General features: G+C 49.2%; 2 protein-coding genes across 4 annotated transcripts in view; both read left to right on the top strand.

The window, feature by feature from the left end:
* col14a1b (collagen, type XIV, alpha 1b) overlaps positions 1 to 7,616 on the top strand; it is a 38,169-nt gene extending 30,553 nt beyond the window's left edge. The window contains exons 32-46 of one of the 3 annotated variants that reach the window (XM_086171175.1): positions 222 to 380; positions 794 to 871; positions 960 to 1,046; positions 1,411 to 1,464; positions 1,761 to 1,856; positions 2,135 to 2,188; positions 2,462 to 2,515; positions 2,885 to 2,938; positions 3,034 to 3,105; positions 3,222 to 3,257; positions 3,490 to 3,556; positions 3,954 to 4,142; positions 4,571 to 4,648; positions 4,745 to 4,900; positions 6,195 to 7,616. In XM_086171175.1, the coding sequence (XP_086027301.1) occupies positions 222 to 380; positions 794 to 871; positions 960 to 1,046; positions 1,411 to 1,464; positions 1,761 to 1,856; positions 2,135 to 2,188; positions 2,462 to 2,515; positions 2,885 to 2,938; positions 3,034 to 3,105; positions 3,222 to 3,257; positions 3,490 to 3,556; positions 3,954 to 4,142; positions 4,571 to 4,648; positions 4,745 to 4,900; positions 6,195 to 6,232 (1,272 nt within the window). In that variant the 3' untranslated portion in view covers positions 6,233 to 7,616. Of the gene's footprint in view, positions 1 to 221; positions 381 to 793; positions 872 to 959; positions 1,047 to 1,410; positions 1,465 to 1,760; positions 1,857 to 2,134; positions 2,189 to 2,461; positions 2,516 to 2,884; positions 2,939 to 3,033; positions 3,106 to 3,221; positions 3,258 to 3,489; positions 3,557 to 3,953; positions 4,143 to 4,570; positions 4,649 to 4,744; positions 4,901 to 6,150 lie in introns of all 3 variants that reach the window. The other 2 variants (XM_086171173.1, XM_086171174.1) reach the window with 2 other exon arrangements.
* Positions 7,617 to 10,696: 3,080 nt separating this feature from the next.
* The window catches only part of LOC147219572 (zinc fingers and homeoboxes protein 2-like), a 60,541-nt gene continuing 53,132 nt past the window's right edge, over positions 10,697 to 18,105 (top strand). The window contains exon 1 of the mRNA XM_086171171.1: positions 10,697 to 10,848. The gene's annotated coding sequence lies outside the window, so the exon portion shown is untranslated. The remainder of the gene's footprint in view (positions 10,849 to 18,105) is intronic.

Below are 18,105 nucleotides of genomic sequence, written 5' to 3'. Positions count from 1 at the left end.
TTGAAGAACCTCTTGGAAAGAACAGGAACAAGACCCGCCCCCTTTCATTTTGCTCTGTTGGGGATTAGCGAGGAGAAGGTGGAGGCTAGCAGGAAAACGTTGTTTGTTTCAACCGTCTTGGATCATCTTGATCTTCAGGCCATCTGAATGCTGAGTAGTCCGACCTCCCCCTTTCCGAACCAGCTGGAACATGAGACACGTGCGGTTCTTCTCTCCGGCAGCTGCACATCTCCATCAGCAAGACGAGCGCCGGCGTGACCATCGACTGCAAGGCGGTGACGGAGAAGAACATCAATGCGGCGGGGAACATCACCACGGACGGGCTGGAGGTCCTGGGCAGGATGGTACGATCCCGAGGGAACAAGGACAACTCTGCGCCGGTAAGAACCCGCAGGAACCGCTGACGCAGGACACTAATCAGTAAGTTCTCATGTTCGCACTAAATTTTAAGGTCTGGCTTGAGTGTTGAAGGACTCAACCTCACGGGAACTGTGCTTTTTCAGAGGAAGTCATTGTGGTACCACTTGTCGGGGGTAGAAGTACTGAAGAACTAAGGTACAAGTTGACCGGTTCCAGAGGTGGAACGCGGATGTAGGCTTAGCCTGTTGACGTGAAGTTATCTAGTTTGTCCAGTGTTGAGAACAGCGAGGCTTCCCTCAGCTCTACTAGGGTTCCTGAGTCATGGAGAACCAAGAACCAGGAGTACAAGAGGAACCGGGTTCCAAGATGATGCAGGTTGTTTTAAGGTGGACCAACGTTAGCAAACGTCTGTAACCCGACGTCCCGTCTCCAGTTCCAGCTCCAGGCCTTCGACATCGTGTGCAGCACGTCGTGGGCCGGGCGGGACAAGTGCTGCGAGCTCCCGGGCCTGGTGAGTCCTCGGGCCCCGCCCCCTTCGCCCCGCAACCAATCAGATGAGGGGAAGCGACCGGGTCATCTCACTGTCTTTCTCCATCCAGAGGAAGGAGGACGACTGTCCGTCTCTGCCCAGAGCCTGCACCTGCACGCAGGACAGCAAGGGGGCGCCGGGGCCTGCAGGGGCCCCCGTGAGACACACACACACACACACACACACACACACACACACACACACACACACACACACACACACACATTCAATTACATACAGAGAAAAACACACACACACACACACACACACATACAAAATCATACTCAAACCAATGCACTAATAGAAACACACTGACATTCACAAACACACACATACACACGCACACACACACACACACACACACGTATATAAAGAAACACACACACACACAGAAAATCATACTCAAACAAATGCACATAAACAAATACACTGACATACACAAACATACACATACACACACACACACACACACTCCCTAACGGTGATGCCCGCTGTGTGTGTGTGTGTGTGTGTGTGTGCAGGGGGGCCCGGGGATACGAGGAGCCCGAGGTGAACGCGGCGAGCCCGGCCCTGTGGTGAGTCCAGGCTCCGCCCACCTCCCTCTCAGCCCCTCCCACTTCCTGTTTCACTGGATGATTGACAGGACCCAGGCTCCGCCTCCGACCAACGGCCACACGTTCTTCAGCAACTTATTTGACGCTTCGTAGAAGTTTTTTTTTTTTTTTTTTTATTTACAAATAACAGCTTTTATTCTGAAAACATCATAATAAATATAACTTTCTTGTCATGCAGTAACAGTTTTCCTGTCTTTAAGCCCCGCCCCCTGTGGGCGGACGGACCAATCAGGTGTCCCCCTTACCTGTCTCCACAGGGTCCGGCCGGTCCGGTCGGCGACACCGGCGTCCCCGGACCTCAGGGCCAGTCGGGACCGCAGGGGCCCAGCGGACGCTCCATCATCGGACCTCAAGTACAAACACACACACACGGCTAGCTACCCACACGGCTAGCGACACACACGGCTAGCTACACACACGGCTAGCTCGCTAGCTAGGCGTTTATGTCTCTGTTTTCCGCGTGAATGAGACGTCGAATGAACGAGTGAATTGTTAGACCGAGGGAATGTTTACGTTCCTACGTGTGAACCCCGCCTCTCGGCCAATGGCAGCAGGGATAGCCTCCATTAGGAATGAATGAATGAATGAATGAATGAATGAATGAATGATGGTGTGTGTTGTGTGTCCTCAGGGAGGAGCAGGGGAGCGAGGCCAGAAAGGCGAAGCCGGGCAGCAGGGAACTCAGGTAAAGGAAACACTTACAAAACAAACTATAAAGAGAATCAGGTTTAACATGCATTAGATGAAATGAGTTAGCTTAGCAGTGCTAATGCTACCTGAATGTTGTCCCTGGTGAGCTTTGTTTGAGCGCTAAGGCAACGCCGCCACTGTATTTTCAGAATATTTAAGTGTTGCAAATGTAACTCTATGAGTTTTTTTATATGTTCTTTTTCTGTAATAATAAAAATATGATTCAATAAAAGTTTTTGTGAATCATGGCGTCATCTCGTGCCCGCAGGGGATCCCGGGTCGACCCGGCGCGCCGGGCCGGGAGGGAACGCAGGGACAACGGGTGAGTCGGGATGCCGGCGAGAAGATCGGATAAGTCGTTCGGCGTCGATCGAACTTTGGGGTTTGTCCGCGAAGGAGAGCGCAGAGTCGTCGGCAAAGAAGGAGAGAAAAATAGCAACATAAATCTTCCGAGGGAAATCGATGGGATCGAATGAATCCATCAGAGGGACGGCACATGTTAGATGTTCTGGAGAGAAGGTCAGAGAAGCCAGACTGAGATGGTTGGGTCATACAAGTGAATATATTGGTCGACCATGAAGATATATATTCCATTTATCTCCCCCCAAACGTCCTGAACGTAGCGCTCTTTAGCTTGGGGTGGGCGGGGTTTATTAACCAGGTGGCTACTGAGCATGCTCTGTTTGTTCAGGGTCTGCCGGGCAAAGACGGGCCCCCGGGCCCCCAGGGGCCGTCGGGGATCATCGTAAGTCTCCGCCGCCGTTAGCTTGACGCCGGGTAATGTTGCCCCCCCCCCCTCCCGCGACGATGCCCTGACCTCCCACCGTCTTGTCTCCTCAGGGGACTCCGGGGGCCCCCGGGGCGCCTGGCAGCACGGGGCCCCCAGGGAAGCAGGGGGAGCTGGGACCTCCGGTGGGTTTGTTTATCCTATTTCCCTCTGTGAATAATCCGTGGGAGGAAGTGCCAGTCAGGATTAGAGCTTGACTCACAAACACAGAAAGTAAAAAACTGTCTCCGGACTCTTTCAGGGCCCCCAGGGGACCAAGGGGGAGAAGGGTGAACGGGTGAGTTTATTTTTCATTCATTTCTAATAACAACTTGCGATCCGTGTGTGGAGAAAGCGGGCGGTGTGTAGCGTGGAATAGTAGGAACGGCGAAAACAAAAACAAACGGAAGTAACGGCGGTTCCACACAGGAAGTTGTAGCATTCACTGGTCAGTAGAGCCAGACCCGCCGCTCTGTCGTAAACAAAATAGCGGTTGTTTGTTTGTTTGTTTGTTTACGTGTCGTCACCAGGGCGACCTCCAGTCGACGGCGTCCGTCCAGGCCATCGCCCGGCAGGTGTGCGAGCAGCTCATCCAGAGTGAGTACTAGCCAGTCCTAGCTAGTCCTAGCTAGTCCTAGCATGTACTTGTCCTGGCTACCATCATTTTAATGACCAGCTCCGCTTTTGGCTAATAGCGGTTCGGATGAAACGGCGAACTACCGACATCCGAATCGGGTTAGCAACCAAATGATAGCATCGGTATTCTACATGAACCAACGTTATTGACTCATTTGGTCAGTTTATGCTAATGATTTGCAGTGTGTTGCTAATGTATTTTCTACTTCAGCATGAAGTGGCAAGTTAAACAGACACTCCCACCCCCTCGCTAGCATCAAGCTAGCATCCGTGCATTGCACGCGGCATCGGTTTCTTTCGGGGAAGCGGATTAGCATCTCGCCCCGCTACTTTCTGACCGCCGTCCGACCTTCTCCAGGTCACATGGCGCGATACAACTCCCTCCTGACCCACGTCCCCAGTCCGCCGGTGTCCATCCGGACCGTCCCGGGCCCCCCCGGGGAGGCCGGGCGGCCGGGGGCCCCCGGGCTCCAGGGAGAGCAGGGGCCCCCCGGAAGGCCCGGGTTCCCCGGACAGAACGGCCAGAACGGCCAGCCGGGAGACAGAGGTAGGAGTCTGGCAGCTGCCTCAGATGCATTTTACATTACATTACATTACATTACATTACATTACATTACATTACATTACATTTTGGCAGTCGCTTTTATCCAAAGCGACTTACAATAGAGGACATAGGGACTGCAAATAACACTTACAAATACAAGATGCACAGGAAATATACAGAACAGTAAGCTTGGGCTAGTGAGTTTTTTTTTGTTTTTTTTTTGACAAAGACATACACAAATGTACACACACACACACACACACACACACACACACACACACACGTCATCAAAAAGCTACGTAAACCAACAAAATTAAGCCAAATACTTTAAGAACCTTAAAATGCCAGTTTTTCCAATGGAGTTTGGTTGTGTGTGTGTGTGTGTGTGTGTGTGTGTGTGTGTGTGTGTGTGTGTGTGTGTGTGTGCGCAGGTCAGCCCGGTGAGCGTGGGGAGAAGGGTTCTCCAGGCGTTGGGGTTCAAGGCCCCAGAGGACCCCCGGGTTCCCCCGGTACTCAAACCTTTGTTTTGATTAGAAGGTCAAACAGGAAGAGGTGATGTCACTTCCTGTCTCTCCATCAGAGGAGTAATTATTTGAAATCTCCAGGCGCTCCAGGACAGGGTCGGCCCGGCAGCCAGGGTTCCGCGGGGCGTCCGGGTAACCCGGGGGCCCCCGGGCGGCCCGGCGTCCCCGGGCCGGTGGGCTCGGCGGGCCCCCCGGGGTACTGCGACCAGAACGCCTGCCTGGGCTACAACGTTGGAGGTACGTGGAACCGACGCTTCGCCGTCCCAGGGAGGCGGGTCATGTGACTCAGAGCCGGGAGACCGAGCGACTCCTCATTTGACGCCAAAGTCGTATGATTGACAGCCGCCCGCCCCCTTCGTGGCCCCGTTTCCACCATGTTTCCAGGAAACGGGAAATCAATTCGTCCTTTGGCCTCCGGGCTCTGAGGAACGTCTACATGTTCTGGTGTTCTGGTGTCCTGAAGGTCTGGTCAGAACTAACCGCTTTCTACGTTCTAACAGCAGAAGCAGCGCTAACAGCTAGCATGTCTCACAACCTTCGAGGTAACGACTAGTAGTTGTAGTTCAAGTGGAGACTTATCGACCCCGAGGTGACCCCAAAGGAACTCCACGGAGTTTCGATGTTCTCCATCGGGTTCCTCGAGGAACCATTCGGTAGTGTGGTTCCCTGGGCAACCTCCAGGGTCAAACCCTCCATGTTCTCCCTGGACCTCAGACGTGGATCATTTCCATTTGGTCCAAAGGGAGAAGCTGCTCTCAATATGTTTGTGGTTCCTGAAGGAACGTACAACAAGCCAAAGAACAAGGATTTTCAAGAACCTCCGATGGAGACGTGGCTCTTTGAGGAGCCGTCAGTGTGAGTGGTTCTGCGAGGAGCCTTTGGACGGAAGTACCTCGCAGAAAATTTAGGAAGTTCTTTGCAAAAAACTCCTCCTGACAAAGTATTTGAAGTTGTCATCAGAGCCTGGACGTTCCTTACAAAGTGTTTGTGGTTCTCATCGGAGCCTCTGCGGTTGGAGAGCCTCCGTGAGGTCGGTTGTAGTTCTCAAGAAGCATAAAATCCGGGTCACTCCAGTTCCCTTTTGGGGCGTTTGAAGTCGGAGGTTCCTCGAAAGATCACGGAGAGCCTCCTTGTGAGCCTGGAGAAGATCGCTCCTCCCAAAACCCTTCGTCCGAACCTCGTTTGAACTCCTCGTCCGTTCTCGTAGGACCATCTCACGTAGATAGCGCTTGCTCTCGTCGGTTCCTCTGTGCTTCTGGAGGGAGTTCTTTGCTTTTTTGTGTGTAACCATGGTAACCCTGTGGTAACGTCTGTCCGTCTTGTCTCACCGCTCCTTCCTCCCCCCCCCCACCCTTCTCCCACGCTAACCAATCCCGACTCGCGGTGGCGCTTCCTGCGGCGGCCATGTTTGTGTTGGGCTCTGACCGACGGTATGCCTGTCCGACCGGCGCCTCCCGGGTCGCTCCGCTGTCCGCTCGGCGCCGCAGACGGCGACGGCGTGACTGACGGCGGCGCTGTCCCCGCAGTCCAGCTGCCGTCCAACATCTTCCAGAACTACGGCGAGGCTGAGGAGGACGACCCGTACCGCTACTTCCAGCCCAACTACCCGGCGCCGCGGCCCGTGGAGCCCGACGACCCCGCGCTCGCCGAGAACCTGGAGCTGAGGTCCCCCGGCGTCCGACGGGAGGAGGCCGGGCAGAGCTAACGCCAGGGGCGGGCCTAGCCGAGGACCGCCTGCTCGCTCCCCATTGGTCGTTTTTTATTTTTTTGTTTTTTTTTTGGAGGCGCGACGGACGTTTCAAACAAGTGCCTGACGCGGGGGGGGGTTTCGGTCCAGAGAACCCGATTCCGGACTCATTTATGCTACTCCAATTAGCCTCGCGGTTTCCAAACAAAAGTGTTATATTTTATTTTGATGTTGTTGTTTAAGTGTCTCCGCGTCAAAGTGCCTCCTGACCTCCTCTCATGTTAATAACACGGTAATAAGGAATGGTGATAACGGCTAATAATGTGTCCATTTTCATGTTAATTTAAAAAAGTCCGTGTTTGTCAGAACCGCTAACGAGGCGTTATCTCACGCACCGGTTCGAGACGTTAGCGTTTATCGGGGTCCGCGTGTAGCGACACCGTGACCGATGGTTAGCTAAGGTTTCAAAAAGACGGCGGGGACGACGGCCAATCAGAGCGCCGCTCGTGTCAAACATGCGAGCGTGCGCGGCCTCAGATTATCGAGTCTGTACTTTCAAAAAAAAAGAAAGAATTCCAATAAAAATACTGTAACTCCGGCCACGTCTTCATACTTCAAACAAAAAACAGCGATGCTAACTGCTAATAGCATCTTAGCTAATGTCGTCCTCTCCTCTGATCGCATGACGCCGTTAGCGTTATTACACCTTAATAAAGGTTAATAGCTGTTAATCGGAGCAGCCTGACAATAAAACAAGCGTATCGTCGGCGAAGAAGCGCATTTTCCTGCGTTTCGTCCTCTTTCAAGCTGTAATTCTCTGCGTGGCCACCGGGTGGGGGTTCTTTCATGTACAGAAACTTCAAAAGAAGAAAAAAAAAATAAATTGCATGTTTTCGCGTCGCTAGCTTCTAATCACGCGGCGTTTTATTACCGTCTTTTCCTTTTTCGAGTATAAACACGACGGTTTATTACACGTGTTTATTACAGTGTTACCAAGCCGCCGGGGGAAACATCGGAAAAGCGTCCGAGGTTTCGCACGTTCTTCTCTTTTTTTTTTTTCGGGGAAAAAAAAAAAAAATTGGGGGGAAGCCGGAGTTCTTGTTTTCTGTCGCCGCCGTCAAGATAAGATGCATATATAGAAGTAAAGAATATTTAAAAGTAGAAAAAAGAAAACTTTCGACATAGAGTCCAAATAAATAGATAAGAGGAAGTAATTTATTTTTTACTTGTAACTGAATTTCTCAGAAACAATAAAATCCGAAGTACAAACGTCTGAGTCTTTGTGTTCTTATTGGATAACAAGCAAAAAATTTAAAATTTTGATTGAAATGAAAGAAAGAAAGCATCGATCGCCGATGGATCTGATCACGGATCAATAACATGACCAGTTCAGTCTGCGGCGCCTCGATGGCGCCCCCTGCTGGCCGCCGCGGGGAAGACCGCTCCATTCTAGATGGGAAAAAGACATTAAAACGTAAAATAAATGAATTGAAAAAATACACATAAAATAGAAGAGAAATAAACGCATGTTACTATAATAATGAGAATAGTTAAATGTTTTTTTTATTATTTAAATGTCTGATTTAAATTATAAACTATAGGAGGCTGATGGATGTTTGGTGTCTACCTGTGTGTGTGTGTGTGTGTGTGTGTGTGCGACCAAGAGGAGGAGATGAAGTTGATGGTCCTTCAGGTCCAAAGGATCCACCAGGTGGTCCTGGTCCGGCGCTCCTCCTGCTTCCTGTCATGTGATCCAGACGGTCCAATAGCAGGAGGCTATTTATCTCCTGTGACCTGAAGCTCCTGGAGCTCCTGGAGGTCCTGTAGGAGGTTCCGTGTGTCCTGGGGTTCCTCCTGGAGAACATGCAGAACCCCAAGCCCACGTCTTTGATATCTCAACATCAAAGGGCTTTTCTTTATCGCCGTTTCTCGAGATGATAGACGGTGTCCGTTTGATCCCCAGAGATCAAAGAGTCCACCTGTTGACGAAAACTCGCCCTTTATGGTGGTAATTACAACCTGGAACGTTAACGATGCGTCAATAACACGTTAATAACACGTTAGTAGCACGTTAATAGAGCTCGAAGCAGGAAAGGAGCCACAAATACGCCTGTTTTGGAGAAACATCACTTCTTCTTCTTCTCAAAGGTTTGACTTTGTTTTCCAGGCACGACTTTCACCTTCGGCGTGCTTTGGGAGGCGGCGGCGGCGGCGGCGGCGTCGAGGCCCAGGTTCTGAAAGATGTTCCCCGTCACCACGGCAACCCCTTTCAGAGGCTGGAGGACAAACAAACAGCTTGTTTACCGGGAGCGTTGCCGTTGGAAACGCCAAAAATACCTGCGATCCTGGTCGCCGGGTTACTTCCTGTCCGGTGTGTGTGTGTGTGTGGGGGGCAGCGCCCCTGGTGGTCACCACTGGAAGCACATGTGTGTGTGTGTGTGTGTGTGTTGCATCTCTAATGCTTGCAGTGTGTGTGGTGACTCTCCGGCCCCAAATCCCACGCCGTAAACAGGAAGTGCATCAAATGACCTTGCAGGATGTATATAAGAATATAAAATTTTGGAATTAAATCACTTTTAGTTTGTTAAATAATCCTCTTTATTTCGTTCACCCCCCCCCTCAGCCACCCAGCCCTCTACCAAACCTTTATTTTTTTTAACTTTTATTTGTTGCTAAGCGATGTCGGCCAAAACTCTGCCGATTGGCTGGGAGCCGGCGTCTTCTCTGCCCGGCAACATCACCTGAACGTCTTCTCCAGAAAACACTCCTCTGCCAGGGAGGAAGGGCTTCTCCTCTTCTACTCCTCTTTCTTTGCGGCGAATCAACAACCACGGCTTCTTTTATGCATTTTCAAAATGTATCTTTTATTTCCTCCCCTTTAACTTTCCTCCGGATGATGAAATAGAATAAAAATTTGGAAGAAATTAAAAAAAAAAAAAAGTGATGGAAAGGTTTTCTGTCCAAAGCTAAAATGTGTGAATAATCAATAATTGTCTGCTGCCAGCTTCTCCAGGTCAAAAGGTCACGGCTTCACGGACGCCGTGACAGGTGTGTGTCGGATGATTGACAGCCGACCTGTGCAGGTGAAGCCCCGCCCCTTGACTGTGATTGGCTCCGCCCCCTCGCAGCTTCTGCTTCTTCTTTTAAATCTGGATTTAATGACCGAACCCATTCCATCCCAACAAACGTTGTCACGACGACCGCGGCTCATATTGTCTCCCTTCCAAATGGGAGGGTTTTTTTTTTTCTTTTTCTTTTCTTTCTCCTTCTGGTGTAAACACACACACACACACACACACACACAGTTCACTCACCCCTCCATCACCCTCATGTGTTTTTATTTCCTTTTTATTTATTTCATTCTTTGAATTCCTCCAGATGTTTCTCTTTTATTTAAATATTTAAATCTCTTTTCTGAGAATCCGACGCCGCAGGTTTTCGGAAATGACAGTTTATTTATTTGTGATGGATTATCCGTTTCAAAATAAAGTCTCCGCCGTGATTTCAAAATAAGAGTTTACGGTTTGCTACATAAATAAAACAAATTGTAAAAATGAAATCTGGACGTGTCACGTCTGGTCATATTTTAGGAGATTTAATTTGGTCTAAAAATCCAGCCTTTATTATCTCCCAATAATTCAACCACAAGAACAGAATTTTATTCTATCATTGACAAGTAATATTTTCAGAATACACAAGGAGGCGAGAAAAATGATACAAATGAAGAAAAGATGTTAAAATCACTGCAGGAAAAATATTCCGGTGAAATAGAAAAATACTTCAAATCAACTTTTAGGTTTGTTTTCGCTTTGAGATGCACTTTTCACCCATAAATAATTGAACTATTTTCATATTTCTGACCGATCCACGCATGCAATTCCCGCTTTGACCACTGGGTGTCGCTGTTGTCCACATTTTCGGAAAGGGGGGGGAGAAAAAAAAAGAGTGATGTCCGGTGACACGCGTGGAGTGGAGTGGAGTGGGGGGGTCAATTCCGATACCGGAAGTCACCACACGCCATGTGTGTGTGTGTGCATTCGTGCATATGCATGCACGCAATCAAACAGGTGCCCCCCCCCCCCCGCACACACACACACACACACAAAAGTCACTTTATAGCGTTAAAAACATAAATAAATAAAAATGTGTCCCACAGGTGCGACCGACCTACACACACACACACACACACCTGCACAGGCAACACACATTTGGCATCCTATGCAAATGTATGCTGACGTAAAAGATCATGTGGTTTCCGCCCCCCCCCCTTCCACCCCTCCACCCCCCCCAGCAACGAGGAGGCTTTCTCTCTCTTCCTCCCTCTTCCTCCTCTCTGCTCTCTCTCCCCTCCGCTCCTCTTCCTCTTCCTCCGCTCCGCTATGCTCCAATCGTTGCGGCGCCCAGCGCTGGCTCTGTGCGCCCCGCACCGCACCACCCTGGATCTGCGGGAGTAATCCGCCTCCCCCCCCCCTCCCGCTCCGCCTCCGCCCGTCTCCAGGTAGGGGAGCCGCCGGTGTGTGTCAAACTTCTTCTTGGTTTGTGTTTTTCAACTCCCGGGTGGAAGTTGCCGGAGGGGGGGCGGTGGACGCTTAGCAGCCCCGGCCGGCGGAGCGGCTCCGCCGGCCGGGGCTGCTCAGCGTCCGCCCGCCCCGGCGAATGCCCACCTTCCCTCCGCCACCATCACCTCCGCCGCTCCCTGGACGTGAGGCGTTCACGGACCGCGGCTGCCGGGTAACTTTTTATCGGAGAAGTGCGTTTTCACGCATTTTTGAAATTTTATTTCTCACACCCCCTTCCCCTTACTAATGGCAACTTTTTTTATATTTTATTTACAAACAAAAAAAAAAACAACAACAACAACAACCCCTCCCCACCTTCTTCCCCCCCCCCACACGGTGAAAGTGCACGGACTAACCCCATTAGCCTAGCCACCGCTAGCCGGTTAGCCCCCCCTGCTAATGAGCAGAAGCGAAGCTAAGTTGTTTTAGCTTTAGCTTCTCCGTTAACCCGCCGCGGAGCTCGGAACGTGGCCGCGATCATGGAGGGGGAGGCGGCGAAGACTACCTCCACTCTCTCCTTTCCTTCCGTCCATCCTTCCTTCCTAAACCCCCCCTCCTCCGAGTGTTTTCTTTCTCGTGACGGGGCAGAGCGCGTATCACCTCCTCCTCCTCTTCTTCTTCCTCCTCCTCCTCTTCCTCCGTCGGCTCGGTTCAAACGGGGCTACTAGCTAGCAGACAGCCAGTCTGGCGGGCCGGGTCATCCGAGGTGAAGCCGCCGTCAGCGGGGCTGCGCAGCGCCGGCGGAGCGGGGAGGGGGACCGGAAACGCCGGTGCTCGCGTGAGGGGGGTACTTCCGGTTAAATACATTTTAAAAAATATGTATTTTTTAAAAAACATATTTTTAAATACAGAAAGAACGCTTTATGATTATAAGTTGTTTTTGTAATTTTTTTTTTTTGTCCCTACCCGGACGCTTTTTGTGTAGCACCGCGGGGGGGTGGGGGGGGGATCGGGGACGCGCCTCGGGAGCGCGCTTGGAGAAGGTGGTGCATCTCCACCACTCATGGAGATCAGATGTTTGATCAACCCATGCAGAACCGGTTCAACCGTCCTCTTCATCGCACACGTGTTTTTTTAATTTATTAAAAAAAAATCTACATCGATTTTTCTATTCGTGGGGGTGGAGTGGGGTGTGTTTCCAGGGGTCAGAGGTCAAACGAGGTCCCCGCTCACATCCACGGGAGCTGAAACGCTCTTCTGTTTCTTTACTTTATATCTCTGGATTTCAAACGCCACTTGTTTTTCCTTTCCTCCCCTTATTCTCAAAGTTTCTCCTCCTCCTCCTCCTCCTCCTCCTCCTCCTCCCCTCCTCCAGTTCATTGAGTTCACTCACTATGTTCTCCGACCTCATTTCTTTTTTTTTTCTACCCAAATCTCGTTACATAAAAATCATGAATAATTAGGTGTGTCTCCCCCCCCCCCCCCGCTGTGCATCTGAGCGGTACCGTGACCTTTGACCTTTTGCACTGTATGTGTTCAAAAACAGGTGTCTGTACATGCAACCCAATATCGATTTTGTCGATTGTTTAACAATAGTGTGTGTGTGTGTTAGCGCGTGTGTGTGTGTGTGTGCGTGTGTGCATGCACAGCCGCTCGACAGCATTAACTCACGCCACCTCCTCCTCCTCCTCGTCCTCCCGTTATTGTTAAAAGTGTGTCACATTATAACGTCCTCGTCTGGCTCGTTCCGGACGATAATCGCGTTCACGCTCCTTTTGACTGACTTTTTGTGGTGCGTTGGTTATATTTTATTTTTATTTATTTGTTATATATTGACCGTATTTTTAAAAAAATCATTTTATTATCGCATCTATTTTATTGATTTTTTTTTTCTATTTCATGCACCTTAAGCTACCCGCTCATATATTTTTTAACAGAATTTAGTTCATTTTATTTTACCTACTCAACCTTTTGAGTGCATTTTTATTCTATCATATTGATATTTTATTACTTTCGATTTCATGCATTTTTCAATCTATCATTTATTTCTCTACATATTTTCTCATCTTTTCTATTTACATACATCTAACTCATTTTGATGAGTTTCCTGTTTTTATACGTTCTTGTTTTTGTCTCTCATTTACTTGATTTCATCAATCTGTTTTTTTTTATCTCCCTGTTTTATTGAATTCCTTTTATTTTATCTATTTTTTTATCTCCCTATTTTTTTATTGAATTTAGTCATCTTTATATTATTTTTAATTTTATTTTATTTATCTGCATCCGGCCCCATTGTGTGGCCGGCGTGTCAGGCTTTTTAATCCCATGATACGGATGCAGGGATCAGTCAGTCACGCTGCCAGTCTCCGAATCACAGCCTCGCTTTCTCTTCGCCCTGGCTGCTGTTTCATTTTGTCACCGACACACACACACACACACACATACACACACACACACACGCGCCACTATCCCTTCTGACACACTTTTTCTTTGTACATTCCCAAGAACCACAGCTGCGAATTTATTTTTATTGTTATTTCCCGCGCTGCTGCTGCCGCCGCCTGACCTCACACACACACACACACACACACACACACACACACACACACACACACCATTTCACCCAGTAGCTAGGTTCCCTTGCTTGGATTTTTTCCTGGATATTAGAACTGTGTGAAGTGGGACTTTGTGTGTGTGTGTGTTGCGGTGGTCTCCGTAGCAGCAGGGGGAGCTGGGTGTGTGTCTCTGTGTGTGTGTGTGTGTGTGTGTGTGTGTGTGTGTGTGTGTGTGTGTGACCTGCCTCTGACCCCTGGAGGTTCGCTGATGTGTCTCCAGAGTAGTCCAGTAAGTAATCTGATTACTCACTGTAGAGGAAAAAGAAACAAAAATAAATATAATGCTAATGAAATAAATTAATAATAAAAATAAATAAATGGGCAATAATTGAATAAAATTATCTAAATCTGTCAGAACCTCTTGATTTGTCTTGAAATCGTCGAAAAGCCTGGAAGAAGTGAAATTCAAAATGACCTCAAACGTGAAGATTTGTACTTATATAAAAGAGGGAACCTTTTCTATTTCAAAATTAAAGCACAAATAAAAAAACTCCACCTTCTCCTCCAGCTTTTCGTTTAAAATAAACAAATATTTTTAAAATTTTTCCCGAGAGCGTCGAGGAGGAGGAACGAGCAGGAACACTGGAGAACCAACAACAACTAATGGAGACCAGTTAGGAAAAGAAACAGGTCCGAGTCGAACCTCCGAGGAGGAGGAGGAGGGAAGGATGGATGGATGATGGAAGGATGGAAGGATGGATGATAGATGATAGAGGATGGAAGGATGGAAGGAAGGAGGGAAGGATGGATGGATAGATGATAGATGATGGATGATAGATGATGGATGGATGGAAGGATGATAGATGATAGATGATAGATGATGGATGGAAGGAAGGATGGAAGGATGGAAGGATGGATGATAGATGATGGATAGAAGGATGGATGGATAGATGTTTAGATGGATGGATGGATGATGGAACGACAGGATGGATGGATGGATGTTTAGATGGATGGATGATGGAACGACAGGATGGATGGATGGATGTTTAGATGGATGGATGATGGAACGACAGGATGGAGAGAACATGGAGGACGAGGGGAGGAGAGGGTTTTGACAGGATGGAGAGAGAAGAAGACATGGCAGGGAAAAGCAGGAGCAACATCCTTTTTTGTGTTTGTTTTCCTGGAGGGAAAGACGTCGGGGAATCGAACCCACTACCGACACACACACACACACACACACACACACACACACACACACACACACACACACACACACACACACACACACACACGGAGTGACAGCTTACATCCAGCACATTTTGTTGCCCTGTCAAACTGTTATTTATTTCACACTTGCGCACACACACACACACACACACACACGCACGTGTGCTCACACACATGCATGTGTGACAGCTGCATCGCCAACACACACATTCTGACGTGTGTGTGTTTTTTTTCTCCTCACGCTTCTCGTCCACTCCCCTCTTTTTTTTTTTTTTTTTTTTCTTTAGCTTTTATATCACACACACACACATTTTCGGCGGTGCTTTGTGAAGCGGCGAGCAAGTGAGGCTGTGTGTGTGTGTGTGTGTGTGGGTGTGTGTTTGGGAAAGCGAGCGTGCCAGGGTATGTGTGTGTGTGTGTGTGTGTGTGTGTGAGAGAGAGTTTACGCACACACTCAGTGAGTCATTGGAGAGCATGGGCTGGTCAGAAACGTTGCACATATATGTGTGTGTGTGTGTGTGTGTGTGTGTGTGTGTGTGTGTCTTAGGGGCCTTGCACACGTGCACACGCACACATGCACAGCCATACTGGATCTGCTCAGCTGCTGTTGGATCAAACCCACTTTCCACGTCGACTGGGAGGGCTGAGGATCTGCTCAGTATCCGGCCGGGGATCCGTGCACGCCACCCCCCCTCCCCGCGTGCACGCCGCTCCGTGCACGTACACGCGCACCAATTCGTTGATGACACGTGTATCCAGACGCACCGGCGGCCTGAGACAAAAAAAAAAAAAAAATTCCAGAGGTGAATAAAGAGCCTCATATTGGATCACATGCACGTAAACGCCCTTGGAGATGAGGTTTTTTAGGCTCGCACACACACACACACACACACACACACACGAGCGCACACACACACACACAATTGCACCTGAATAACAGGTTTCCAGAGTGGATTAACGACAATTAGCATCTCAATATAAAAGGAAGGGATCCACTATTTTTATGTTTACTTCCTGGTTCGAGCCTATATTTAGATGTATACATAAATGTGTGTGTGTGTGTGTGTGTGTGTGTGTGTGTGTGTGTGTGTGTGTGTGTGTGTGTGTGTGTGTGTGTTCATGTATATATTTGAAACAGACAGGAAGTGACTCCCACCTAACAGGAATATTAACTGCGTATATAACGGGAAGTTAGCTCAAATAATACAGCCAAACAGGAAGTTAGCGCTGGTTCTGGTCTTGCTAGTTGGTTAGCACGGCTCATTGTTGCACGGCAATAGCCAGGAACAGGAAGTGGCACTACGGCAACGCCGCTAGCTAGCTTCTCCGTCAAGAGGGTGGATGACATCACTTCCTGTGGTTACGTCATATTGATTTGGCAGATGCATTGGAGACGGCGGGGATCGAACCCAGGACGCCATGCATGCTACGCACGCGCGCTAACATTAAGCTACATACGACACACTGCATTGTGCAGGGAAAATTGGATATTGATCGTGGATTATTATTGATCATCTGGGTTCGCGGGGAGCCCAGAAATAGCCACGGCGGTCGGAAACCAGGAAACGGCGAAGCTTCGTGTCTTTTATTTTGAAAAGCCCGTGACAGCCGGATCAAACACGCTAATGCTAATGAGACGCTTTTATTATTTTAATATTATTTTAATATTATTTGTATTGTTCTGGTTTGCAGAGGAGACGGAGCGCTTGCGGGTTATAAATATTGATGCGGCGCGGAGAGGAAGAGGAGCAAAGAAAATGACAAAATCGCGGATGGGAGCCGATAAACCGGGATTATCTCGGGGAAAGTCGGGATTATCCAAGGAAAGGCGCGGGAAAATGGGTGGCGAGGAATAATCTGGGAATCGGGAAAAAGAAAAAAAATATTTCAAGAAGGTAATCTGGAGTTTAGGGTTACAGGAAGTTGCTCTAAATGCTAATAAAATAATCTGAGGATTTAAAAGGAGTCTGGATAAAGTCTGGATTATCTGATCTGGATGGAAGTATCCTGGTGTTAATCTGAGATTAACACCAACAAGTATTCATGTCTGACTGGCCCCTTCAATGAGAAGCTGTGTGTGTGTGTGTGTGTGTGTGTGTGGCATCCCTGTAAACCCTGCTCACAACCCCCCCCCCCCCCACACACACACACTCACACACACACACACACACACACACACTTCAGTCAGCCTTAAGGGATTTCTGTGATTTTAAGTGATATTTGTGGTTTTAAGGGCTTCTTCCTGGGACTTTCAGGCGTTCTGGAGTTTGCGTCGTTTGCGTCGAGTTAAATCTTAATCCCCGCCGTCGGTTCTGCGTCTCGGCGCCGGGCGTCCGCGGCGAGGATTAGCGCCTTAATCCCGGGTCGGATTTTTGGACGGAAAAAAAAAGCGTTAATGGCCGACGGCGTCCCCCGGAAGGGAGCCGCTCTTCACGCCTCGGCGAGGACTCGGTTTTAGAAGTTTTGTTTTTCGGCCCCGTCTCGCACGAGGACGCCGGCGGCGGCGGCGGCGTGGAAGCCCCGCCCCCAAAATACCTTCACCAGGAAGGAGCACCTGGACAAGAGCCTGGAAACCATTTCAGACAAACAAACCTGGAAGAGAAGCTTCCGCCGAGGTTTGATGGAGCTTCTCTGAAGGGTGTGTGGAGATCCTGCAGTGTGTGTTTGCATGAAGATTGTGGAGGTGTTTGATGACGGTTGTGTAGATTTTTTTTCAGGATGTGTGTGTGTGTGTGTGTGTGTGTTGCACGGACGGTGTGTGTGTGGGTGTTACATGAAGGCTGCATGAAAGTTGTATAATGGTTGTGTCTATTTAGCACTGTGTGTGTGTGTGTGTGTGTGTTTGTGTGTGGTGTTCTGGCTGTGGAGGTGTTATATGAAGCCTGTGTAGGTGTGTGTGTGTGTGTGTGTGTGTGTGTGTGGTGTGCAGAGTGTGTGTTTGTGACGATTGGTGGGGGTGCCGTTGTGTTGCCGCCAGATAAGAACCGCAACACAAACCGTCCTTGAGTTTCTTTTTGTTTTCGTGGAAAAAAAAAAACAACGCATAAACACACCTGTGTGTGTGTGTGTGTGTGTGTGTGTGTGTGTGTGTGTGTGTGTGTGTGTGTGTGTGTGTGTGTGGAGCTTCACCCTCAGACATCCAGGCAGCTTCTTCCACGAAGTGATTCATTGCAAGTGACCGTTTGACCTCGCGAGGCGTTCGAGGTCCCGCCTGTAGGGTTGATAGCTACACACACACACACACACACACACACACACACACACACACACGTGTGCATGCATGTTCAGGGATCTCCTCTGTGTGAACTTTTAACCGTGTTAAACGCAGCGTGACCCCAGGAAGCGGCGCCGTCCAGGTCAGGAGGAGAACCTGCTGGCGGAGCGGGAACGTTCCCCAGGGAGGCGGATCTTCAGGGAACCAATCAGGTGTTGCGGCTTTGCCAGCATTTTCTAGAGCTTTCTAGAGCTTTC

Source organism: Fistularia commersonii, chromosome 24 (genome assembly GCF_037954325.1).
Source record: "Fistularia commersonii isolate RoL2024-O1a breed Wild chromosome 24, RoL_Fcom_v1.0, whole genome shotgun sequence".
In the NCBI taxonomy this organism is placed as follows: Eukaryota; Metazoa; Chordata; class Actinopteri; order Syngnathiformes; family Fistulariidae; genus Fistularia; species Fistularia commersonii.
This window is presented reverse-complemented; position numbering and strand designations above follow the sequence as displayed.